Source organism: Histomonas meleagridis (assembly GCF_020186115.1).
Source record: "Histomonas meleagridis strain 2922-C6/04-10x chromosome Unknown contig_20, whole genome shotgun sequence".
In the NCBI taxonomy this organism is placed as follows: Eukaryota; Parabasalia; order Tritrichomonadida; family Dientamoebidae; genus Histomonas; species Histomonas meleagridis.
The window spans coordinates 1,813,829-1,841,402 of NW_027150805.1; the positions used below are offsets into that span (position 1 = coordinate 1,813,829).

General features: G+C 28.1%; 6 protein-coding genes across 6 annotated transcripts; 1 reads left to right on the top strand and 5 right to left on the bottom strand.

Annotated features, from left to right (window-relative positions):
- Positions 1–2,087: 2,087 nt before the first annotated feature.
- Positions 2,088–5,252, bottom strand: GO595_003107 (TKL family protein kinase; the record flags this gene model as incomplete). The annotated part of the gene is made up of 1 exon (XM_067916092.1): positions 2,088–5,252. One exon carries the CDS (start codon positions 5,250–5,252, stop codon positions 2,088–2,090), a length of 3,165 nt encoding a protein of 1,054 aa, XP_067776908.1.
- Positions 5,253–10,177: 4,925 nt separating this feature from the next.
- Positions 10,178–10,612, top strand: GO595_003108 (poly(A) binding protein Pab2; the record flags this gene model as incomplete). The annotated part of the gene is made up of 1 exon (XM_067916093.1): positions 10,178–10,612. One exon carries the CDS (start codon positions 10,178–10,180, stop codon positions 10,610–10,612), a length of 435 nt encoding a protein of 144 aa, XP_067776909.1.
- A 909-nt stretch (positions 10,613–11,521) lies between these two features.
- On the bottom strand, positions 11,522–12,289 carry GO595_003109 (Alpha N-terminal protein methyltransferase 1; the record flags this gene model as incomplete). The annotated part of the gene is made up of 1 exon (XM_067916094.1): positions 11,522–12,289. The coding sequence occupies one exon, from the start codon at positions 12,287–12,289 to the stop codon at positions 11,522–11,524; it is 768 nt and encodes a 255-aa protein (XP_067776910.1).
- Positions 12,290–13,143: 854 nt separating this feature from the next.
- GO595_003110 (ribosomal protein L27e) lies at positions 13,144–13,578 on the bottom strand (the record flags this gene model as incomplete). Its single annotated transcript, XM_067916095.1, has 1 exon — positions 13,144–13,578. One exon carries the CDS (start codon positions 13,576–13,578, stop codon positions 13,144–13,146), a length of 435 nt encoding a protein of 144 aa, XP_067776911.1.
- Positions 13,579–19,455: 5,877 nt separating this feature from the next.
- Positions 19,456–20,382, bottom strand: GO595_003111 (ZIP Zinc transporter family protein; the record flags this gene model as incomplete). The annotated part of the gene is made up of 1 exon (XM_067916096.1): positions 19,456–20,382. The coding sequence occupies one exon, from the start codon at positions 20,380–20,382 to the stop codon at positions 19,456–19,458; it is 927 nt and encodes a 308-aa protein (XP_067776912.1).
- A 3,077-nt stretch (positions 20,383–23,459) lies between these two features.
- Positions 23,460–25,655, bottom strand: GO595_003112 (uncharacterized protein; the record flags this gene model as incomplete). Its single annotated transcript, XM_067916097.1, has 1 exon — positions 23,460–25,655. The coding sequence occupies one exon, from the start codon at positions 25,653–25,655 to the stop codon at positions 23,460–23,462; it is 2,196 nt and encodes a 731-aa protein (XP_067776913.1).
- Positions 25,656–27,574: the final 1,919 nt, after the last annotated feature.

Consider the following 27,574-nt stretch of genomic DNA (forward strand, 5'->3'; position numbering starts at 1 on the left):
CGTACCCAATGATACTTGAAGTGGGCCAAAATTTGTTCCATGGAATAACACAGATGTCATAACATATGTTGTATTAACATTATCAAAAGCAAGACTATTTAAATTTGGACATTCATAACCTTTAAAATAAATACATTTGAGATTCTCACAGTTTTGAAATGCTCTGGATCCAATTTCATTCACACTTTCTCCTATAATTAGTGTTTCTAATTCAGAGCAAAACTGGAATGCATAAGAATCAATGAATGTCACTTTATCTGGAATTGTAACATTTTTTATTGATATACAGTTTTGAAATGCATTACTTTGAATAACATTTACATTTTCCCCCATTGCCACTGTTTTTAATTTGCTACAAGTATGAAAAGCATAAGACTTAATTGTTGTAACGGAATCAGGAATTATAATATTCATTATCGATGGATGACGATAGAATGAATAACCATAAATTATTGAAACCGTGTTTGGTATTTCAAATGTTTTGAATGAAATTCCTTCTGGATAAAAAACAATAATTGAATATTTATTGTTATATAAAATTCCGTTATTATCATTCATATAACAAGTATTTTGATCAGATACATTGATAAATTCAAGATGATTACATCCCATAAAAACATTATATCCAATTGATGTTACTGATTTTGGAATTGTGATATTTCTTAATGAAATACAATTTTGAAATGCATAATTTCCAATTTTTTGAACAAAAATTCCAAATAAAATAATTTCTAATTTTTTACATGATGAAAATGCATACTTCATAATTGACGTTATTGTATGACCGATTTCAACAGAAACGAGAGACTCCCAGTTAGAGAAATCATAGGATTGTATATTCACTATTCCACCATAAATTATAACATGAGACGCATTTTGATAAACGTTTTTATTAGAATATTCGCTATAATTTGAAATCACAAGTGTTCCATTCGATAAATCAAAGACTTCAAAAGCTTGCTTAAAAAATATTATAAAACAAAGAGAAATAATGTTGTTCTTAAAGTTCTCTTTGATACAAAATCTTTGAAGTATTAATTTAAAAAAATAGCTAATTACATTAAGGAAAAGCGCAGTAAAAACTAATATAATTAAATAGAATATAATTGTTCCAATAATTTTTGGTAGGATTTGAATGAAGTTGATAAAGAAATGAAAAAAAGTTGGATTTATATATAACCAATGTTGTTTTACTATTTTTACAAGCGATAATTTTGATATAAAATTAGAGCTTTTTCCTTTATTTGGTTGTAAAAGTAAATCCAAATTTTTTAATGACTTCAAAATGATTATGTTCTTAGTGAAATTGCAATAGTTAAAAAAAAGTACTTTTTGGATATCCGCTAAACTTGAAGAAATCATATACAAAGACATATCTATTTTCACCACCATTTCCAACAACCAAATTACAGCTGAGAGAAGTAGACAACGTGAATTGATTTAACGTTCTCCATTATTAAAATGAAATTATCTTTATACCAAATTTGTTAATAGATCTTATATTTAGAAAATATACTCCCAAATGTATCATATTAAATAAACAAAATAATGTTTTGATAAATTAATCCCTTATGAAAAATCTAAATTAAATATTTTTTTTCTAACTTAATTTTTGAAATTTTACGCAGAAGTTTTATTATATAATTTATTGCAAATAGATGTGTAATACACATAAAGTTTAACTGTGGGATAATGTATTGTTCATAATGTCTCATTCAGATTTTCATTAACTATTGCTACATATATGTATACATATATTATTTTCAGGATAAAAATCACTCGCTCACTTCGGTCCATCGAAGTTCTGGTATTTTGTTTTTAAACATTGATTATAACCATTTTGAAAATTGCTATTTTAACCATTTTAAAAACCAGTTGATATAACTTTGGCATATTGGGCAACGAAGAGCACATAAAATTATAAATAGGAAACAAAATCAGAATTAATTTCACTCTCCAACGTTGGAGAGTGAACTTTACATTCGACAAATTTATGTTAAAAATGAACGTACATCCTCACCAAATTGATACAAACCCGAACACAGTTTCACAATTTTTCTTTATCATAAAAAGCAATATTTCTTTCATCAAAATGTCTGCGTTTTCATTTCCTCTTTATCTTTCCACTTCTCCACGAACGATCTCATGTACTCCGCTCTCTTATCATTTTCTGGGAGGAACGTCAACACGTTTTCTACGTAATCGATCAGTCTAATTGATCTAAAGAAGTCGTCGAGTGCCACTTTCTCGGACATTGTTTCTAATATCATTAGCGCCGCCTTTATTATCTTCGGGTAATGGAAGTTTGGCTCTCTCAGAACCTGACTTATTGACTGGAGTATCTCGTTGAACACGTCTGGTTTTATCAGCTTCTCCTTATCTACAGCTGCGAGTAATCTGAATGATTGTAATACTATTACAGGTGTATCTTGTCTCGTTATCCTTAGTATGTACATCTTTAAGTCCTCCACTTGCACACAAGTTGGGTCTGCCTTTACTATTGCAACTAAGGTATCGAGAATTGTTTGTTTTAATGAGAACTCATATAATAATGAATGTAATAAACATGACGCAACTAAAGATATTTGAGGTATTTCAATGTTATATTGTATTACGTTCATGAGTATTGTATATGATGAATTAGTATCAATGATTGATGATGATATTAATAATTGTACAAATATCTCTAAGATATCATTCTCATCTAAGATATGACATCCTAATTCATGCATAGACATTGATAATATTAAGCGTATCGCAGCATTGACCATGGTTTGATCTCCAGATAATGATGAAGCTAATAATAATACAATTCGTTCGATGGCTTCTTCATTACGACAAAATTCTTCAGAGATAGTTAACGCTGAAAGAATTTGTAGTCGAGGTGTATTATATTCTTTCATCTCTAATAACGTTTTAAGGATTTCATGTTCACTTATTTGACGTGGTGCTTCATTACGTTTCGATAAACAAAATAATAAAAATAAATGTATCGAAGTGTTCTCGGATGATTTTATACAATTAGATAATATCGAAAGAAATGTGGAATCTAATATTAATTGATCTAAGACATGTGGCGTATTCTTTTCGATGTCTAAGATTAAGTTACGGAATATTACACTTAAGTTTTTGTTCTTTGTTAATGACTCTAAAATATTACGTATTAATTTTGGTAATATTTCTGAATCATTCTTTAATAACTTAATAATACATTCAATGAACTTCTTTTTAACTTTATATTTCGGGATAATAAAATCTGCAAATATTCGTAATTGTTCTTTTGTAAATTTGTTCTTAAAGTTTTGGGAACATAAATATTCCGAACATAATATTACGATGTTCGAAATAGCAGTAAATGTTTTCTCATCATTAATATCATCTTTAGTAACATATGGTAATGATTCAGAGATAATTGGCATATAAGTTCGTGATTGAATAATATTATCTTTAAAACTTGATATGAATTTTAATATATATTCATTAGGCGTAGGATCTCTTTCACCAATTAAATGTATAATTTGTGTTAAAAATATTAACATTCGTTGACATAATAAATCTTGTGGTATAGATGTAGCAAAGATTAACGCAGAGATGTTACCTTCTTTAGTATGCATTTCTAAGGTGGTCTTAAACATGTTTTCACCACCTTTACGAAGAAATGTCGAATATTCTTCGTAATCTTTGATGAGAATTTTACTTGCTAATAATAAGATCGATGGAAAATTGGTCTTGGAACTAACTAATTCATCAATGATTTTGGAGTCGCGTAACTTCTTCTTTAAGACACTGTCCATGTTTTTATAGATAAATGTGACAATACTAGAAAAATATTTATGTTGTGGATCATGTAATACTTTGAATAAATAGTCATAATTAAGAGGAGGACAATGATGTTCATTCTTAATCTCTTTGAAATTAAGAGGCTCACTGTTAGGAAAGAAGATTTGACCACTATCAAACATGGAAACAATCTCTTTAAATGTGGGGCGTTCTTTGGGATTCTTACTCCAACATTGAGTAATGAGCTTTTTAAGGCCTTTGGGGGATTCTGGAGGTAAAAGTAGACGCCAATTATGTGTAACAATATGATCATAAATTTGATCTTTTGTTAAGTCTGCAAATGGTACATTCTTCATTAACATCTCCCAAAGAACTATAGCATATGAATAAACATCAACTTTAGATCCATAATGATTTCGAGTTAAAATTTCAGGCGCTGTATAATTAGGTGTTCCAACATCAGCTACCATATCATTTCCTTCTGTTTTACCACTTAATCCAAAGTCAGCTACATAAGCATTATCATATGAATCAAGTAAAATATTAAGAGTTTTAAGATCACGATGAACAATCTTTGTCTCATGGAGATAAGACATCCCAACAGCAACTTGATAGGCGATTTTGGTGAGTTGGGATGGCGTTAACGGTGGGTGATCGATTTGTTTGGAGCGGTGAAGTCTCTCAAAAAGTGAACGTCCTGAGCAATAACGAGTGTAAATCCGATTCGGGTAGTAAAGATGTGCACCAACGAGCTCAATAACAAAAGGGAAGCGAGCTTTATCCATGGTGAGAACTTCAATACAAAACGATAAAATAGAGTTCACTGAAATTCTATCACTTCGAATTTCTTTAACTGCAACAATCTCTGATGTCTTAAGAACAGTACCACGGTAAACAGTGCCAAAACCTCCAGTACCTAGAATTTCATTTTCATGAATAAAAATATCTTCATTTTCAATATTGATGTGTTTAACACCACTTAACTTACGATCAATCTCCTCTTTCTTAGCACGTGTGATATAAAGCCTTTTGACTAGAATCGTTTTAAGAGTTAATTCTCGTTTTTTGGTTTCTTCATCTGATGTTGGTTTGTATTCTTGAAGATATTTGAGAATTTGATTGAAGTCATATGATAAATTAATATCATCTTGTTCAGCTTTATATTCTATTTGAAATTTTTCTCCAAATTTCGCTTCAAAATGAATTAATTCATGTTTGAATTCTTCACGCCATTTGGCAATACAATTTGGATAATATAGTATATCATCACTATGAACCATAACAAGTTTTTCAAACCAATTTTCAGGTAGAAAATCCTTGATTACTTCTAAAACTTTGTGTAAAATTTGCTCTATATTTGCAAGATAAGGAATTTCTTCTTCAGTTACCTTCTTATTTTCTTTATCAGCTTCTTCTTCCTTTTTAAGAGTATTGATAAATCCATTAACATGTTCATAAAAATAAACAATCATGTGATAAAATATATAACATACTTTAGTTTCCTTTTTGAATTGACTTATTAAGTTCTTGATTTTGGCAATATACTCAGAGATGTTGCCCATCAAGAAAAAGTTAAAAATTAACTATGAATGATTGCATTTATCGTTATTTGTAAACAATTCAAATATCAAACGTTTAAGGTTGTACTCCAAACGGTCGCCACCGAAAAAATATTGTTTTGTCAAAATATCGATATACATTTATAATTTTAATCTGTAAACCAAAAAAATATTTACAATTATAAATGCTATTTGTTAAATACTTCATTATTCTGATATTAATTTTTTTATGATAGATAATCAATTTCACTATAAATTGAAAAGTTGGAATCTCTCTCTATCATACACATTTTTTAGAATTATATGATATATTTAAATTTTTTATCAATTTTGATTTATATTCAGTTAATTTTGAGTTCTATTCATTTCAAAATCAAAAAATCATGAAAATTGATTTTGGAATATAATAAACAACATAATAATTCCAATTGATGTTACCATATTATTATTTGATTTGGAGATAAAAATGTTTATAACAAGAAAATACGATCAAAAAGCATAGAAAAGTCCTAAAAAGTTGGAACATGAAAAACCTGTTTTCAAATATATTTTTCTTATTATTATTTATATTTGAATATAATACTCTTGCATTAAATAAATAACATTGGTATATATATTTTAATTAATATCAACTTTTATCAAACGTATTTCTACAATCAACATGCAAGAATTATATTATATAATAGAGAAAATGATCATACAAAATTTGGTTGATAAAAATATTACTAAAAATATTAATTCAAAATATTTTGCTCATTATAAAACAGAAACAGAAAACAAAAAGAGAAATGATGGTCCATTTGAAAAATACTTTTTTGATAATTATGAAGAACTATCAAAGAATGATTGGGAACTTCATAAGAAATTAATTATAGAAGGAGATAATCCAAATGAAATTGCGAAAATAATTCGAAAAGATGAAATAGAAAAACTTCAAGAATTATCATCACAAACAAATTTTGATTTTAATCAAACAATTGAACCATCACTTTATGAAAGGTATTCATTTATTAACAAACCAAATGTCACACTAATTGATTATGCAGCATTTTTTTCTTCTGTTAAATGTTTTAAATATTTACTTATGAATGGAGCAAAATTAGAAAATACAGGTAAATATGCAGTTGCAGGTGGAAATGAAGAAATCATTCATTTAAGTGAGCAAAATCATTCATCTTTTCAAAATGCAGATGAAACAGCAATTAAGTTTCATCTAAATGATATCTTTAAATATCTTTATGAAAACAAATTAGAGAAAATACAGCCATATTATTTGGTAAGTTTTTGTATTAAAAAAAGATAATTATGAAATTCCAAAATATTTTGAAGAAGAAGGAATTAATGTTCATGCTGATAATATAAATGAATCAGCAAGAAATGGAAATTTATATTTAATTAGATATTACCTTCAAAATAATCAAATTCCAATAGACATTTTGCTATTTGCTTCAGAATCAGGAAATATTGAACTTGTGAAATATATTTTAGATAAAGAAGGAATTAATGTTAATGCAAAAACTATTTATTTGAATAATTTAGAATATGTTTTAATAATTTGTAATATGTTTTAATAATTTGGAACTGCACTTCATATAGCAGTTAAAAATAATAATATAGGAATAGTAAAATTACTATTAGATAAAGGAATTGATGTTAATGCAAAAGATATTCATTTGAATAATTTGGAATATGTTTTAATAATTTTTTATATGTTTTAATAATTTTGGATACGTTTTAATAATTTGAAATATGTTTTAATAATTTGAAACAGCACTTCATATAGTAGTTAGAAATAATAATATAGAAATAGTAAAATTACTTTTAGATAAAGAAGGAATTGATGTTAATGAAAAAACTATTCATTTGAATAATTTTATATATGTTTTAATAATTTTTTATATGTTTTAATAATTTGAGACAGCATTTCATATAGCAGTTAGAAATAATAATATAGAAATAGTAAAATTACTTTTAGATAAAGAAGGAATTGATGTTAATGCAAAAAATATTCATATGAATAATTTTGGATACGTTTTAATAATTTGAAATATGTTTTAATAATTTGAAACAGCACTTCATATAGTAGTTAGAAATAATAATATAGAAATAGTAAAATTACTTTTAGATAAAGAAGGAATTGATGTTAATGAAAAAACTATTCATTTGAATAATTTTATATATGTTTTAATAATTTTTTATATGTTTTAATAATTTTTTATATGTTTTAATAATTTGAGACAGCATTTCATATAGCAGTTAGAAATAATAATATAGAAATAGTAAAATTACTTTTAGATAAAGAAGGAATTGATGTTAATGCAAAAAATATTCATATGAATAATTTATAATATGTTTTAATAATTTTATATATGTTTTAATAATTTGAAACAGCACTTCATATAGCAGTTAGAAATAATAATATAGAAATAGTAAAATTACTTTTAGATAAAGAAGGAATTGATGTTAATGCAAAATATATTCATTTGAATAATTTTGGATATTTTTTAATAATTTTATATATGTTTTAATAATTTGAAACAGCACTTCATATAGCAGTTAGAAATAATAATATAGAAATAGTAAAATTACTTTTAGATAAAGAAGGAATTGATGTTAATACAAAAGATATTCATTTGAATAATTTGGAATAGGTTTTAATAATTTGGAATACGTTTTAACAATATTTAACTGAAATTCAAAATGCACAACAAAAAGGCTAAACAGAAATAGTAAATTTATCGTAAAAAAAGTACAAACCAAAATTCTAATTAAATTTCAAATCTTCATTTTCATATAGAAATGGAAATGAAGCATATATCGCTAAGGATGTGGTGAATGACCACAAAAATTAAAAATAAAATAAATTTGTCTAAAAATATTCATTCAGACCGTTTAAAAAAGCATTCAGTATTGCAAAGAAACAGCTATCGGCATTGGAACCTCACAAAGAGAATACTGTTAATGCTTCCTCATTCATTGAATAAAGCATCCTCAATAACCAAGTGAATGCTTGGGTAATCTCTGTGTGCGTTTTGGGTCAGTCCAATTTATTCTAAAACAAAATATTAAAATTAGTGTTTTTCGTCAAGGGCAGATTTCTCCCCACAAATGCGCTGCGTGTGTATATATAAATACATTATTTTTCCAAAAAGCAAAAGAAAATGTTTTATTTTTAAAATGGATAATATGTCTTTGGTACTTTTGCTTTTATCTGTGATAATACCTTAAACATGAGACGAATACCAAATTACTGTATGAAAAAGTTAAGCCACTTCAATTTACTTCTTCTTAATAATATAAATTAGATTATCTCAAGCAAAGACTTTCAAATATTTTTAAGATTAGATAAATAAAAGCAAAATTGGTATTTAATAAATTAAAATATTTTAGCAATTGAATATCTTTTTAATTAATGCTTTGAAAGCAGTCCATCCAATTGTATATAATGTAAGCATAAAAAAGAATAATGAAATGACTTCAGCAATGACAAAAATAATAGCTAAAGGAGTGGACTTAATAGCTAAAGAAGAAATAAAAACCATTATAATTGAACCTAAAAGAACACATGCTGATATTAAATGTGCCATTTCTTTTAACTTATGTATATGTTTTTTTGGTCCAGCAATGAAAAAACTTCCACCAATTGATGCAATAATTCCAAGTGTATACACAACTGCAAAAACAGCTAAATCACCAGATGCAAAACTAATAAATGAAAGAAATGAAAAAAGAACACCAACTCCGCTACATATTATCCCAGCAATAATTCTTGTTTTAAATGAAAGATTACAACATTCTTCATCATCTTTATCACCAGTAAGTGCTAATCCGATTGTTGACATTTCTTTATGTCACTTTTTGTTTTATTATTCATGAATTACTTGTGAAAATTTCAAATATTTTTTTTTATCAAAAGACACAAAGGGCTTAAGATATTGCAAGGGTTTTTATCAAATTTCAATTAAATAAAATGCCATTTTAACTTTTTCAATTTTATGTGATCGATTTTTTCAATTGGAGCTTTATACCTCTTTTGGGGCAATAACCCCAATGAAAAGTAAATGCTCTGATGAATTTAATTATTTAATTAACAAAAATAAGTAGACCCATGTGAAAACATCATTTTTCTTTAATCCAGAAATAAGATTAAAAAATATTTTATAGTTTTTTACAAGATTCACGAAATTTTCTAAAAGATATCTGGTTATTTTGAAAATTTGAAGAGGTCGTAAATCTTCATAAAATATCAATTAAGTGTTACTAATGCCACTGCCTTGTGTAACGAAACGCTTTTATCAGGCCAATCACTGATAGACCTTTGAGTCTTACACTATATAACGTTTTGGTAAGAGATTAAATAGATATTGGTATCCACAACATGTTGTTACAATTGTTTTTCAATTTTTTCATAAAAATTAGATAAATCTTTCCCCGAGTTTTCTAGGAGTTGATTTATATAAAAAAGTTTCTTTGTTTCTTCCATTCTTTGTATGTAGATACATTTGAATCTTAGTGTATCAATTTAATTGAACGATAGGACACCGATAATTCCCTATCTCTTGTTTAATGTCCATTATTTGTAGCTTTTAAAGATAGATTTTAACAAAGTAAGCATGATCAAAATATCTATGATATTTTTGATAGGATTAAGTTTGTGCAATCAATCAAAACTTTTAAATGTTTAAATTTTTGCCATAAATTCCAAACAAATTGGTAATTTTCTATGAATGATGAACTTTATCCCCTCATAAACAATGATTTGAGGCTACCGTCATTATTTAACATGTATGAAACATTTCATTGTGTTAACGTCTATCAAAAAGTGACAAAGCCCAGTCATGAACCAGGAGGATGAAATGAAAAAATATCAGGCAAAGCTTGATGAACTAAAAAAAAAAACAGAGGAAGAAAAAGCTAAAGCAGAACAGCCACAAGAAAAGGTCACACAAGAAACAACAGAACTCACAACAGATAACAAATCCGATGAATGCTCAATTTGGGTCGGAAATGTTGATTGGTCTGTCAAGAAAGAAAAGCTAGAAGAATATTTCAGTTGTTGTGGTGCAATAAAAAGGAGTACAATTCCAACCGACCATTGGTCACACAAACCAAAAGGATATGCATACATTGAGTTTGAAGAAAAAGAATCTGTTCAAAATGCGCTTTCATATAATGGTCATTTATTAAATGGAAGAAATATCAAAGTTACTCAAAAGAAGGATGTACCGCATGTTCGTTCAATTAGGAGAAGGCGCGTTTTCCGTAGGCAATAAACACATAAATAACTTATTTCTCCTAAACCATTAAGATTAATCTGAAAAATAATTTTCACCAAATTCATTCTTTTCATTAAATCTCTTTTTTGAATTGCTCTTAAATTATTTCTATTGTAATTAGGGAATTGGTGATAGGTTTCAAACATATTATGAAACAGTAGAAATATTTGATACATTAAACATGAAATATTATTATTGGAAATTTATATCAAAATATCAAATGCTATCATGTTAGCAAAAAAGATGTTAGAATATTTTATGAACATTTTATTTTCTATGAGCTCTTTGGTGCCGAAATTTCAATTACAGGTCGTACATCATTATATCAAAGGTCTTCATATTTCTTCAAATGTAAAAATTTTTCATGTATTACAATTTTTACATGTAAACTTAATTTTTATTTTATTTTTTTTTAAAGCAAGGAATACTAAATAAGGTTCGTCTTATTTATCACAATCATTTTTTGATCACAACGTATTACAGTTATTATTTACATAAATGAAGAACATAGTAAAATATTCCATTTATAAAATATAATAAACCACAAAAATCATAACAATTGCTTGACACAAAAACCCATATATCAAAAAATAAAGGATTACATTCTGATCAATTTTACTGTATTTATTGCGAATATTAAATGAAAAAATTTGAATAATATTATATATTAAAGTGGTTGCATAAAGGTTTCCCAAACACTTCAGTTTTTGAATATAAATCCGATGATTTTTTATTCATTCGATTCTATCGTTGGGAAACCTTTCTGCAACCACTTTATTAAATTTGAACAAATTATGAATTTTGAAATTAAGCCAAAAAACAATATATGATGGTTATATGCTATAAACAAATTACAGAAAAATCAAATTTTATAAAAATTCTTTCCAGAACTTTTGAAAAATATTTTTATTTGAGAACAAACGTGTACAGAGGCAATAAACCTTGATCCCATCCTGTTTGTTTCTGAGATTCGATTAATTTCAAACCAGCGTTTTTGAACAATTCGATATAATGAACATATGTTCTGCAGATTCCCCGATCTTCTTCATAAAAAGTTGCGTTTTCCTTCTTCTCCTTCAAATTTTTTGTTCCAATATTGTCCTTTACAAAAATGTATCCATTTGGTTTAAGATGTGCTTTACATCTTTTCAAAAATGAGATCGCATCTTCATCAGTTAAATACATAATGGCCCATTGGATCCAAAAGGCATCATAATCGCAGTCAGGAGTCCAGTCTTGGATACCTGAAACAATTGTACGTATTGGAATATTAGAACTTTTGAGATTTTGAGTCGCGACTTCTAAAAATGAGGCAATAGGATCAATTAAATCAATGCTATCGAAGTACGAGGAAAACACATGTTGCGAAACACGCCCAATTCCAGCACCGCAATCAGCAATGATTTGGTGGCCCATTTTTGGAAGCTTCGTCTTTTGTGGTATATTTTGATATTTTTTAATTATGTCTTCAGTGTTTAACACGTCAATACCAGAAAGCCATTCATAACCACCAAGCATTCCATTGACATTTGGATTTTGCTTTGACCAATAATCAGTGGAAACATTGTACCAATTGCCTTGGAATTTCTTAAATACGTCGTCAGGATTTGCTAGACGAGGTGCATCTTTTGGATAGTCATCTGTTATAGAAGGATCGAACCTTATAACGTTCATATGAGTAGATAAAAAGTGTCAGGCTAACGTACACATTTTTTTTCCTGAATTACACACGGAATATATCAAATTAAATGTTAGTTATGTTGTTAAAAACGACTACACTTTAAAATATCAATCTAAATAACCCAAAAAATAACATTTAATGAAATATGCTTACTCTTAAACAATTTGAGATTACAAGGAAGTGGTCTTAAAACAAAAAATTATGTTCTATGTAATCCATGAGAGCATCTGGGAAGAGACCAGATACAATGTCATAATCAAAAACATCTTCATTTCCATTTGAATCACGCAACAAAACCATTAGCTTTTCATCTTCCTTGAATATTTTTTGTATGAAGTAGTCATTAGAAATTTCTTTATATGGTTCGGAATAATTCCAATTATTTTCTAAATCTATTTCTGTGGAAAACAATGACTCAGGCTTTAACATTACTGTATCTCCAATCTGCATTTGCCAAAACATTGCATCTTTTGCATTAATATCAATATTTGGTAAAGTTTTTTTTTGTGTATTTGCTTGTCCTTTTGTTGCAAGATAAGCATTAAGGATATCCTGACAATTTACAAGGTTTTCTATTGGTTCCCAAGTGAAATCTTTAGGATCATCATATCCAACCCATTTTATATAAAACTTTCGAATTCCATTTTTAAAAACTTTGTCATCCAGAATGGCTTCAACTTCATAAATATTTTCTTCTTCTTCTTCCTCTTCATCCATTTCAAAATTTAATTAATAAACGTATTTCTATCGTACATCATTTCATTGGTTTATTACATTTGGCGAATGTTTGTTAACTTCAAAAGAAAAGAATACCCTCAAGGAGATTAACTCAATTGAACCTGTTTATTTAGAATTTGAGTGGCTTGAACAACCATGACATCTTGCCATTGAGATACTTCTGACGAAGAACTTTTGAGATAGCTTGAAGTTCAGCCTTCTTTTGTTCAGTGTCCTCCATGGACTTGATAACTTGGTCTGGCTTGACCTTGTTCCAGAAGTCTTCATCTTTCATCATATGACGAGTAAGAAGAAGATGGTTGAAGTTGACAGTCTTAACAAAAACTTTGACTTGGGTGCGCTTGACAAGGGTCTTTTGTGGCATATCCTTTGTAAGCTTCTTTGGTGATTTTTGGATTCCTATAACAACTGCATGTGGATACTTACGAGCTTCAGTTGGTTCTGGATATGCTTGTAAAACAATTGCTTTCTTTCCGGCATGGCGGCCATTAAGAAGGATAACAAAACGTCCTGGTTGAAGAAGAGTCTTGTTTTGGGTAGACATTCTCGAAAAGGGAGGACCACAACCGCCGAAGACTTTATCGGTAAAACAAAAAGTAGACTTTGAAAAGTTTATATATTGACCAACCAATTAAACCTTCTTCATGAAAGAAATCTTCTCTCATAATGTTGGTATCACTGATTGAAACAAAGATTATTCTTCTTTAAGAGAAATGGATACTTACTTCAGATAACTCTGGTTGTATTACTTCGTTTCATTGTTGACGGAAAGATGATCCATTATCATCACATAATTATCCTTATTATGAAATATCCGAAGTCTCCGAATTTATTAATAAACATTATTATTGATTAAGCGTTCCATTACAACAATAAAAAATAAAATATATTTACTTTATTCATTTTATACATATCAAAATAAAATGAATTTTTGTTCAAAGAATAAATAAAGTGATTTTTCAATTTAGAAAAAGAAGTTAAATCGAAACAATTTTTAAAGATACCAAATAGTTTTATCAGTGTTTCATGCTATTATAATTTTGGACAAAAACAAAGCAACAGCAATTGCATAAAACAAATACTTTAAAATTTTAATAATTTTTTGAAGAGGTTGTATTTGAATGATTATAATTATCTGGTGAGTTGGTTTTTACATAATTTTGTTCTTAACCAGGTTTCGTTCACATTTGAAGTAAAATCAAAGAAAAACATTAACTCTTCAGGCGGACCAACAACTCGGAGGATTGCACATTCAAAACAATGAGATAGTTTATCAAATGTTTTGAATGAAGCAATTACATGTTTGAGTTTTTTAGTTGTTACTTGAACATAAGGCAAGAGGGAATCGCAAATAAACGGCCGCTAATATTTTGAAAGTGACATTTTGCTCATGAAACTTTTTCTGTGTTTTAAGCGAAACATGAAACAATATTCTGTTCTCAAAAACCAGTCAATTCAATAACCTTTCAAAAACTTGGTTCTGGGTTTCCTCTTGAAAGTGTAATGCAAATGATGCTCTTTTCCAAAAAAAGAACACACTCCTTCAGTTCCACAACGCTTTGAAAGGAACAAAACCCTCCGTAATGTGCCAAAATGATGATAAAAAAAAAAGTAGTGAATACAAATAAATTGATTAAACTCATCCAAAGGTTAGAGTAGTAATCCAATACACTGTAAGTAAAAAAGGAAATAACATAAAGAAATCTTTAATATGAATATAAATAAATTCATGGATAAAGCTGTATATATTCTATGCTAATATTTCCGAGGTAATTCCATAAGTGCTCATTATATTTCCGTTCATGAATGAGCCGAAACTGGGACGAATCTGTTGATTTGGAAAAAATGATCTATTTGATTTATGAATGAATGTTGGTCGTGAAGGTCTAACCAAAGCGCAACCGATAACTTCTGGATCTGTTCTGTATGTTGATGAAAAGTTTGTTGACTCTGATGATGAAGAGCTGTCCTCCATTTGAAAATTTGAAATCGGTTTTTCCAACCGTTGCTGTCAATTTTGACACAAACCACCCGGAGATTTATTTTGAATGGAATGGAAAATTTTGCAAAGAAAATATTGAAAAGTGGCAAATCCTGAATTGTGTTGAGACCAACAAATTCATGTGTCATTTATAAATGTGGGGAGAAAAAAGCAAAAGAGTCATTAAGGAATATGAGAAAATATAAAATCAAAAATGTCTTTGAGAACAATTGAACGTGATTTTGTTTTGACAAGAGCATGTGACGCACCAGGATAAAGCTTGAATTCAACAATCCCTTTTGCTGAAAAATCCATTAGATCTTGGATCCATGCAATATTTGTTTTGGTATCAACCATCGAATCTGCTTCTCCTTGTAAAAATAAAACATGGATGTCGCTGGGCCAGTCACTAATGCTTTGTTGAATTTTCGTAATTGAATGAAGCATAGAGTCTACAAATCTTGGAGTTGAAAATGGAGAAAACAATGGCGTTGCATAAACTTTTTTTGCAAACTCTTCGCTAACGTCAGGACCATTGTAATCGTCCCAATAACTTAGTATTGTGAATGGAGCAAATTTTGAATAAATCATAATTCTAAAACTTTGCAAAAAATTAATTCTATTTCCAGCATTACTAGAAATGAAAGGAGACTCAATAATAACATTGTTAATATATTGTGAAACAAAATGTGGTTTTTCAAATATTAATAATAAACAAGCTATGGAACCAGTAGAATATCCATATAGAAATATAGGAAGATCTGGAAATGATTCATGTGCTTTTGTGATTACTAGTTCTGTTTCTTGGCAAATTTCTTCAATTGTACAACCGCATCTTGGTCCAGGAGATCTTCCATGACCCATATGATCGCAACCTAGAAACACTCCATTATTTTTTAAAACCATATCTATAATATCATGTTTTGTTGTAAGGAAAGATCCAAGTTCATGAACATAAATTAAAACAAATTCGGGTTGTGTTTCTGGCCTCCATTCACAACCACGAAGTATGTATTCTCCATCGTTCAATGGTATTGTAAAATCTTCGCCATCATACTCAAAATTAAAAACAGCATCTTCTATTTCCATATAAGAAACAGAAATATCAAACAAAGTTTGTCAATTTACTTATTTCCTTAAATCATATGGATATTCACTATGAAATATAAATGTGATTTACCGAATTGTATTTATTTTATTTCAGAATATGCTTTTTGATTTTACTTATTTTGTTGTTATGAAAATACGTATTTTTATAAAATATTAATGACTACCTACAACATTACAGATGTTCAAAATAATGCATTACATTTTTTCTTGTTATGATAACTATCAGATATTTCCCAAATCAACAAGTCTCTCTTGTAGAAAATTAGATTCTTGTAAAGGCATCCAAAATTTTTTTAGTATTTTTGGATTATCATATAGTTTTTTTCCTTCTTCTTCAATTGTATATGTAAACTTAAATACATATTCATGTATGAAATAATAGATGCGTATATAATATGAGTTACATAATGTGAATAATAAATAATCAGGAAAAAAGAATCTGGAAAAACTTATTTATTTCCACAATCATAAAAATCACATGTAACCCCTTTTTTCATTTAAATCCAAAATTCAAAAGCAAACGATAGACAACTGTCGTAACTGTTTAATAAATTTTAATGAAGCAATCGAAACATGATTTTCAGGAACAAATTAATACTAGTTTTAAATTTGTATTTTCTGGGTGTACAGAAGAAATGTCTTGTATTTTGTTGATGATAGATCCAGATCGATTTCAACCGATCCATGATGTTACAGTTGGAGTAACATTTTCTATAAAAACAATACAAATTGATGGAAGAGATGTTAAACTTCAATTATGGGATGCATCCCAAGTGAAACATATATTTAAAAGTCGTAAAAATTATTTTAATGAAAGCGCGTGTACTATTATTATTTATGATATTGAGGATCCATCAGCACTTAAAAATATTCAATCAGATGTTCAAGATGCTCGAGAATATTCACCAAAAGATTGTCATATTGTAATTGCTGGTAATCGCCAAAAACAAGATGCCAAATCATATTACGAAGAGCAAGTAAAATCATATGCCAAAGCAGAATGTATTCCTTATTATGAAATCTCTTCTTATTATATTGGATTTGGGATCAAAGAATTATTCGATGATTGTGTGAAAGAAGTATATGAACAATATATATTTAAGAAGAAAAACGAATTTGTGTCTAAATCAAAGAATGAAAAACTTAACAACACCCAAACATGTTTAAATCGAAAGTATCAAAGAGATAATGAAAATAGAAAATAAACATAAAATATAATAAATATATGGTTTTGGAATTAATATAAATTCCTTTTTGTTTGAGAAGTAATTTAACAATTTTGATTTGACCATAATTAAATGCATTCACAAGAGTGGTATCAAATGAATGAAATAATTTCCAAATATTATTTTGGAATATTAAATTATTAAAATTAGTTTTAAATGAAATAAATAAATAAATATCTTTAGTATTAATATTTATTCCTTCTTGTTTAAGAAACAATTTTACTATCTCTTTGTGATCTTAACGAGTTGCAATAATAAAAATGATGTTTGAAATGATTTAAATAATTTCCGAATAGTATTTTGGAATCTTAAATTTAGAAATTGAATTTTAATTAAGAAAAATAAATATTTTTAGCTTTAGTATCATTTCCTTTTTGCTCAAGAAGCAATTTAACAATTTCTGTGTGTCCATGATAAGTTGATTTCATAAGTGCTGTATAACACAAATTATAAAATTTCCAAATATTATTTTGAAATAAAAAATTGTTAAGATATATATTGAATAATACAAATTATACTCTTTTGCGTTAACATCAATTCTTCTCTGTCAAAAAGTAACTTAACTCATTCTCTATTTGTTTTTTCAGATGCTAAAATAAGTGCTGTTCAAAATAATTTAAAGAATTTTCAAATGTTGTTTTGTGATATATTAATAAAATAAATACCATAAATTAAAAATCAAATCCAAATAAAACATACAAACATCGACAGCATTGAAATCGAATCCTTTTTGTTCTAGAACATATATTACAAGTTCAATATTCATTGAATTAGTAGCCAAAACTAAAATATCTTTAGGTATAGATAAACATAATTCATTCAGAAAATACTTTTCAAGAAACACATTTCCAATTATTACAGATTTTTTAATGATAGATTCATTAATTTTCAATCCATTATCCTGCAAAAATAAAAATATTATGAATTTTTCATAATTATAATGTAAAAATTTTTCTAAACTATTAATTTTACTAATTTTATTTTCATAAAGGTATTTAAAGATATCATTTCGATGAAATTTAATTGCTACCTCATATGACCCACGAAATGACGAATGATTTTGTTCGCATAAATGAATGATTTCAAGATTTCCATATTTACCTGTATTCTGATTATAAGAATTATTGACGTTAGTGCATTTTTTAATGAAATGAATTTGTTTTTTATTAAATTATCAAGAAAATAATTGGATTCTTGAGTATATTTACTCAGAAGAAAACTTGTGAATACATATAAGATTTTTGACTTACTTTTGTTATTCTCTAATATTTCAATTTCTTTTATTAAATCTAAATTTGTTATATATAAATATCATTCATCATTGAAATAGATAATCCGTATATCATCTGACTAATAATTAAATTAAATGTAAAAGGGAATTTTTCATCAAATTTGTTTATTATTAAATTTGCTGTTTGCTTAATATTTTCTTAAAAAAACCAAAAATTATTTGTTCCAATGAAAGAAGTTTTTCTAATTCGTTTTGATTTTTCCCTTTTTGTTCCATATGATGGAATTGTGATATGTATTTTGACTGGAAGTTATTAAATTTGAATTAGTACAAAAATTGATCTTAATTCTTATCATTTCGGAAAGGAAAAAAATTTATTTCTATTGAAATATATAAGTGTAACTTTGAAACAAATAAACAAATATAGTTTTAATCAAAATTGAATAAATGATTTGATTTCTTTAAGCTTAAAATATATGATTATATAGATGGATATTCGAGAATCAATAATCATCATTTTTTTTAGGTATATTAATATATTTTATACAAAATTTTGTAAGCAGTTCTCTCCCGTAGTGTAATGGTTAGCACATGGGACTTTGAATCCCGGGACGGAGGTTCGATTCCTCCCGGGAGAACTAATTTTTTCGTTTTTATTCATGTTTTGTTTTTAGTTCATGTACTTACTCTTATTTCTTATACCATTAAACCTCCAAAAATATTTCCATTAAAATTTTCATCTTGAATATTCATCCTAATTCTAACTCTTATAAAACATTTGTATAATTAAAGAAATACAAATTTGAATTGTTAAAATTTAAGTTTTAGATCCAAAAAATATTTTTTACACCAAAAATAGAAATAAGATATTATTTAATGATGATGATGTCCACCTGTTTCAGCTTCAATAATTGCAATCAAAAGCATCCACAAAACGCCAAATGTAAACATTCCGAGGTGCCAAAGCTTCTCAGAAGTCTTCCATTCGTGTTTATGATGGAACATTTCGGACCATTCATGAGAACCGACGAACAAAAATGTTCCTGCAGAAAGTGATTCAATTATTCCGAGAGCCAATGAATTACTTTTAGATCCGATATACATTGCTACAATGATAGCAGCAGGTGAAAGAACCGCATAAATGATAACCATAATCCAGAACACAATTTTTGTTGGTCTGCATTTGATGATAATAAGTGAAAGTGCAAAGGCTTCGACTGGTTTATGGCCTATAATGGCACAGAAAATGGCAATGGCATTGGACAATTTGGGCAAAATACCAAGAGCAATGCCTTCAATGGCTGAATGGATATCCATGATAATATAAAGTGATATGGTGGCTGCGGTGAGGAATTTATTGGTATTACCAAATTCAACCATTTTGGAACTTTGTTTGTTATCCTGTTTTGCGATATCATTATCATTATCAGATGTCATAAGTGAGGCATTGCCAATTGGATTATAATGGTCGTGCCCTCCTCCATGATCATGACCATGATCACCAAAAGCATCTGCATCATGTTCAGAATACGTGAATAATTCAACAACAGATAGAAGTACAAGAAAAGCTAATGCAAGCGCAGGAGCGAGCGGATACGCAAGACCATCTACTTCTTCAAACTCTTCATTTGCCTCTGCAAGAAGATGAGCTAAACCTGCACCAAGAAATACACCTCCAGCTAAAGATTCCAAACGAGAAGTCCATCTAATTGTGGTAATAAACAAAGGGAGGATATTTCCGACCAGTGTTAAAATAAAAATAATAACTGCGAAAATGATTTTGAGATGATCGAGTTGCATTTTAATGTGAACTGTTAACGGGGTTAGGTGCAACCGCGAAATTCAATTCATTTTTTGCGGTTAAAGTGTCGTTTCAGAAAGTTCTTTGTTTCAGTTCGAAATTCTGATGTCATTTACACAACCCGATTCAAATGGCTTGTGCCCCTGTGAAAATATAAAACGTTGCCGTTCTTTCTGTAGAAGAATTCATTTTTTATTCATTTCTTGCATGTATCTTATGTTTAAGTCATCATAAAAAATGTGTAAATATTATGATCATCATTATTTTGTTTATGATTATTTTTTGAAGCTTCAAATCAATTATTCAAATTTGAAAAGATTTTTGATAAACTTCTTTAAGACCATACCAAAGTCCAATATTATGGATATTTTTTTGGTTAAATTTGTTATATACTTTGCTATTATTCTTATCGATGAGAAACAAATTTCTCACTGTGTTGGAGCACCCCAATGTAAATGGAGAGATGCTTTTACTTCATCAATCCAAACGAAGATCAGCACGAAGTTATAAATGATTTACTAAATTTTTTAGATGGAAGTGAATGGAAAACTTTTGTTTCTTCTTTATCTTCAACAGATTGTAATTCGAAAATACAAATATCTTCAATAATGCAAAAAATTTTATCTGGTACATATTCACCTGAAAGAATTTTTACTTCTTATGATCATGTTGCCTTAGTTAATTCATTTATTGTAGATACAAATCCTGATTTTTTTAAAATAGCAATAACATTATATTCTCAAAAAAAGACATGTGTTGTTCCATTTCTTGATACTCTTTTATATGAACATCCATTAATTGTTTCAAAAGTTTTACCCATTTTTACAAACACAAAATTGTACGATACTTTTGCAAATTTGGTCATTTTAACATACCACAGAAGTAAGACCCCACAGCTTTACAACCTTGTTACCCAAATTCCAATTCCTGTACTAATTCCACAAATGTATAATATTGTCAATACAATTCAATCTCCAGATAGCGATGTTTTTGTATCCATTCTTTTAGATTTACCCAAGACCAATCAACTTATTCATCAAATTCATGTTCAAATAAAATTTTCTATTGAATTTCATGAACCAAATTTCATTAACGTTATTCTTGATTATCTTCAAAAAGGCTCCACCCAAAACCAATTTTCATATTCCAATGTCTTTAACAGCATATTTGGGAATTCAACATCAAATTTTCTTGCTTCCATATTGTTGAGCAGGGCACCCCGAACCCCCAAAACCGTCGTTCAAGTTCAAGCAGAACTTATTGATAAGAGCGTATCGTTGCCGCTCAAAAAGTTCTTACAAAAGGAAAACAGCAGCGGCGGTTTGATGACTGAAGAAGAAATATTATCTTTAGCTAATGAGTTTGTTCAAAAGAAAGCCATTCCTACATCAATTACAACATTGAATTTATTTAATCAAAAATTTCTTACAACAACTTTTGCAAATATGTTACGAAATCTAGCATTATCAAACTATAATGCGAATTTACTTCTCGAAGAACTTGAAAAAAAGAAAATATTACATCGAAATATTAGAGAACAAATACCAAATAAAACAAATTTAAGTCATTTGGAACAAATCGTTGATTTAATAAATGATAATAATGTTGATCAAATGGCACCACAACTCTTTAATCAATTTCATATTTCATTATATCGAGAACATACGGATAATATTCCTGAATACATGTCTTATATTCAAAACAAAATTATTTCAAAAATTTCCTTTTCGACAATTGACAAACTTTCTCAAATTATCATCAACTTTTTGTGTAGTAATTTATCGGAACAGCATAGAAAATCACTATCGATCTTAGCTTTGAGGTGCCCCATTTCACGATACGTTCAAAGAATATTTGAATGCGATTTAAAAAGAGAAATCGACATTTTGATAGGTTTACACGAAGCTGCTTTACAAAGTTCAAATTATTTACAGATCAATCAAACTTTAAAAAAACAAAATTCATTAACAACCGTCAAAAGTTCACAAGAAATCTCGTCCGAAATTATAACTTTTGATCGAAAAATTTTACTACGATTTCGATGGAGGACATTAAGAGGTGATACAAATTCGGAAATTTCATTTTTTCCAGAATTTATACAACTATCGGAATCAGATCCTGTGCTATTTTTAAATTGGGAAACAAAAGTTGATGAGCCAACTGGGCAACAAAGAATAACTATTTTATCAAAACTTGGAATAGTTACAAATTTTGAACTTTTCCCAAAACTTATATTTGAATTAATATCACAAGAATACGTTTCGCCATCAATTACAGAGATATTAATACCTTTATTTTCAAACGTTGATCAGAAAAAAATAATTATTCCTGAAAAATCAAACTTTGAAATTTTGTTTAATTTTTCGTTTATCTGGTGTGGAGCTGTTCTTAATAATCCAAGAGTCGTACAAATATTGCGTGATCCTCCTCTATTTGTGTCTCAATCATTATTAAATCATTTGCCTCAATCGGAAACCGATTGCAATCAACTTTTTGAACTGTTCCCGCACGGCTTTATGTCAATTCTATACAATTTCGATGAATTGTCAGGTGAAATACCCTCAATTTTCCACGTCTCAAATTCTATCGTCAACGAAAATTTTGACAACGTTACATTTAACGATACGCCAAGGTTTGCCATCATATCAATTGTTTATGTCATGATAAAACGTGGTAAAAACATAATTTTGATACCAAATGTTACAGATTCAAAAGAATGGATAACGTTTTGTTTCTTTTTTTCGATTTGTTTTCATCATTTTGAAGAATCGACAACGTTATTACGAAATTTTCCATTTTTGTTTCCTTTTTTATGCCAGAATGTGAAAGAAGAAATTTTCTTTGTAGGTGCTCGTAAATGGGCGGACTCATTAATCGAGTATGCTATCTATTGTGCGCGAAGTGAAATCTTCTTCGAACAGTCAGAAAGCTGGAAACGGTTTCTGGCGTCCGTTAAAATTGCGGAGTGGCCCGGCGAGCTATCGTTCAACCAACAGAATTTGTGTTGCTTTCAAAATTATGAGAGACGATGCTTCAATGAAATTTATATGTAAATATATTTTATTTATTATTTTTCCTAATCAAACCATGAAGGAACATATTCCCCGTTACTATATGATGTGATGTAATGATACCAATTAAATGAATCATCAATTGTTGCACCATCTGATTGTGGCGGACAAAAACTGAGTATACGATTCTCATATTCTGATGACTTACGTGAGATTGTTTCAAGATTTAAGTCATCTTTGTTCTCCTCAGCAATAAGAATTTCAAGACATGATTCAACAGATTCAATGTTTTGAAGAAATGATTGTGCAATCGCACACATCTTAATGGTGATCTCTGCTTGATGATTTGGACCAAATAATATTCCAACACTTGGTGGAATAGTTAACGGTTGATTTCGACAAACTTCATTTGTGAGCTCACCGATAGAAACAGGGAAAAGCGGTTTCTCTGAATCCGGTGACGATAGGACAACGTCTTCATCGGCCGGATCGGGAACGTTAAACAAAAACCGTAAAAAACTGTTAACCGCAAATGTAGAAACAAGAGATTTTCGAGCAAAGAAAAATTGTTTTCGTGTTCTATTTCTTGTATATAAGTGAAGTAAAGCATCTTCAGCTCCTTCGGTTTTACTATAAAGTTCTCCAATTGTTGATATTTTTGATCCTGCATTATATATAATATATTTATTACCAATTTCATCAGAAATTGAACTTGGCATTTTTATGTCTCTTATTATTGTTGGATTGCTATCAAGAAGAACTTGGTTAAACAAATAGAGAGCAGCTGATAAATTTGATGCTTTGATTGAAGATTCAACTCTTTCAACAATAAATGAAGCATTGTGGATTTTATTTGTCATTGCTTCAAGCACAAAAGCGTTTTGAGACAATTTCTTTACATTACATGGATTAATAAAGTTCAATATTAAACCAGTTGGTGATCTTAATTGCATACATATTGGAAGTGCAGCATTAACCTCATTAATTTTTTGATTGTATTCATTTAACATTATATTGAAAGGAACATCAGAAGGAATAATTGAATCAATAAAAGCATCAATTTCAACATCTGGTACTTGCATAATTTTAGCATATACCTCTTCTATGTTTGTTTCTGCTTTCAAATGATTTGGTAATTCTTCGAAACTCTGTATAATTTGTGGTGTGATGCATTTTGATTCTTTACAAAGGTGAATAAACCTTTGAAATTGTAATTGAAATTGGAACGATAGGAAATCAATTTCGAAAATGAAGTCGAAAAACTTTTCCAAATGTTGGATTGCATTAAGATGCAAAATAACATCAGGGACACCAATTCTATACAGATTTACGTTTCTTAACATATTTTTCAGTGTGTAATAATATGGCTCATTTCCAAGATTATCAGGTAACTCTAACCAATTCTCATCAAGGATACCAAAAGCATTACTCAGCCAAAACTTAAGCATTTTCATTATACACTTAGTTACTCTTTGATTAAATTTTTGAACAATTACTCTGACCTCATCACTTTGACTTTTGCTTGCAAGTATTAATGTTGTTAATAATCTTGCTGCAGAGAAGAATCCTTGTGTATTATTAATATATTGATTCTCAAGTAACTTAATATGCTGGCTAACGGTCCCCCAAACCATCTGCGGTGTCAAAACCTTTGAATTCTTCAGAATTGTGAAGGAGAAATTGGCAAATTTAATTAGAGCATCGATTTTGGCATCATGCTGCTGATTGCTTATGATGGAAACGACTTGTTGAATCGTTTGGAAGGAGGCAGCGACGTAGCCATGTGGTGAATAGCCTAATACTGTTCTAAATAATGAACTTAATGAAGGAGAAAAGAAAACAAGTTGTTGTGATTCATTTGGTAAAGCAAAGTCAAATTTCCTTGTGTTCCCTGAGAGAATTCCTTTTAATAAATCGAGTGTATGGACAAAAACAGGATTTAGAACATGATATTTAAAATTACTTAAATTAATTTCTTTATGTGATTTTGTTCTTTCAGAATTACATCGTTCATTAATTAATAAAATGGCTGTTTGAGCCGCCGCAAATTTTTCTTTTTGGAATATTGATAATGTATCTTTGGTACGATGTAACATTGCATTTGCAAGTTCTGCATTTCGAATTTCATTTTTGATTAAATCTGGACTACCTTTCTTTAATAAAAGTTCTAAACCACGTTGGATATAAGGAATAAAATACATATCTGGTTTCTCACTTGAATTAAAAGCTTGTAAAAATTCGTCATTTTGTGTGTAAACCATTGAATTTGCAAGATAATTCAAAATTCTATTCAATCTTGAAATAACCGGTGATTCAATATCACTATCGTCGAATCCAATTCCAATGGCCTCTTTGTAATTTGATAGGGCATATTGAAAAATTGAAATGGCGGTTTTTTCTTTAACGTCTGGTAATAAACTCGAAAATATTTGATCATTTAATTCGTTTGGTAATAAATACCAATCTTTTAATTCATTAATTTCACTATTTTTATAAAACGACAAATTATTTGCACCCTTAATAATTTTTGATCTAAAAGTAAATGGAATTTTTATATCAAATTTATCTAATGCACTTAACATTCCTGAAAGTAAATTCTTATTTTTACCATTAATATTATTAACTAAAAACTGAAATATAATTTGTAAGTTATCATTATTAATAATTCTTGAGAAGAAATTTTCTGTAATAATTGAACCGTTTTTAATCAAAAAGTTTGACAACGGAATTAACGGTTCCCAATTTTCAATTGAATCCGTTAAAATCAAAATGATTAATGGCAACAATTCATCATTCCACATTTCGATTGGTATGCAATTAATTAACAAAACGAATCTATCGAATTCATTTGGCGCGTTTAATTCTTTCCGTATTAGATGAATTATATTAATTTTTTCTTTATATTCATATAAAATATTTGCATATTGTATTAAGGATTGTATTAAAAATTCTTTTTTATTTGGAATATCTAATTTATTTAATTCCAAAATGAATTTATGAACTAGTTTTGAATTTGCCATTGACAGTTTTGGTATTAAGTATTGAATTAAATTGACTTTAACCGAAATCTGAACTTTATTTGAACCAATTATTTGAATTGAGCCGATCAATAATTGAGGGAACACGTGTTGAATTTTTTCAATGACGTATTGAATGTATTCCATTTGTTGTTCGAATTTTATGTATTTAATTGATGATATTAAATAAGTAATTAATGGATATGAATTATCATTAATACTAACTTTTTCCCAAATGTTAATTAAGAATTGTTTTTTCGATAATTTACATTTCATTATTGATTTAATTATATAAATTAATTTTATAATTTGATTATTTGAATTATTGGAATTATTCGAATTGTTTTTATTATTTTTATCATTCGGTACATCGGAATTACAAAGTTTATCAATGAAATTATTAATTTCATTATTAAATAATTGGAATAATTTATTATTATTAAAAATGGGCTTAATGAAATAAGGTATAAAAGTATGAATTATTGAATTTGAAGGTTCATTATTAATTAATTGTAATGATTTTATTATAAAGTTATAATATTTCTCGATGAATGCAATTGAACAATAATTTAATATAATGCATGATAAACTAAATGAAAATTTCGACTGAAGTTGTTCCAAAAATGTTTTTATTATGTTTTCGGTCAATATTTCACAATGATTTTCTAAAAAATTAATGAAACAACGATCAATGAAATCATTAACTTGATATTTTAATGAAATTTTTATAACATCGAAAAATATCAAATGTAATTTATTTGATTGATCCAAATTAATAATATTTTCTTTTAAGAAATTTCCGGCGAATTTTACAACAATATTAATTTTTTGCTGATTAATAAATTGTTGAATTGTTTTAACAAACAATGAGAAGATATCAAATGGTAACAATTGGATAAAATGTGGAAACTTCGAAATGATATTTATAATAATTTTATAATTCGGGAAATTATCTTTTGTCGATGCGAGCTTTTCAATGAAGAATAATCGTATCGAGTCAATTGTATATGTTGAATAAGGTTGTTTTAAACTTGATATTATTTGATATGCGTATTTAAACAATGAATTTTCATTATAAAAATTCAACGACAAAATTAGTTGAACAATTTTATCATGAATTTGATATGGTAAAAGTTCTTTCTTTAATAATGATATAGATAATT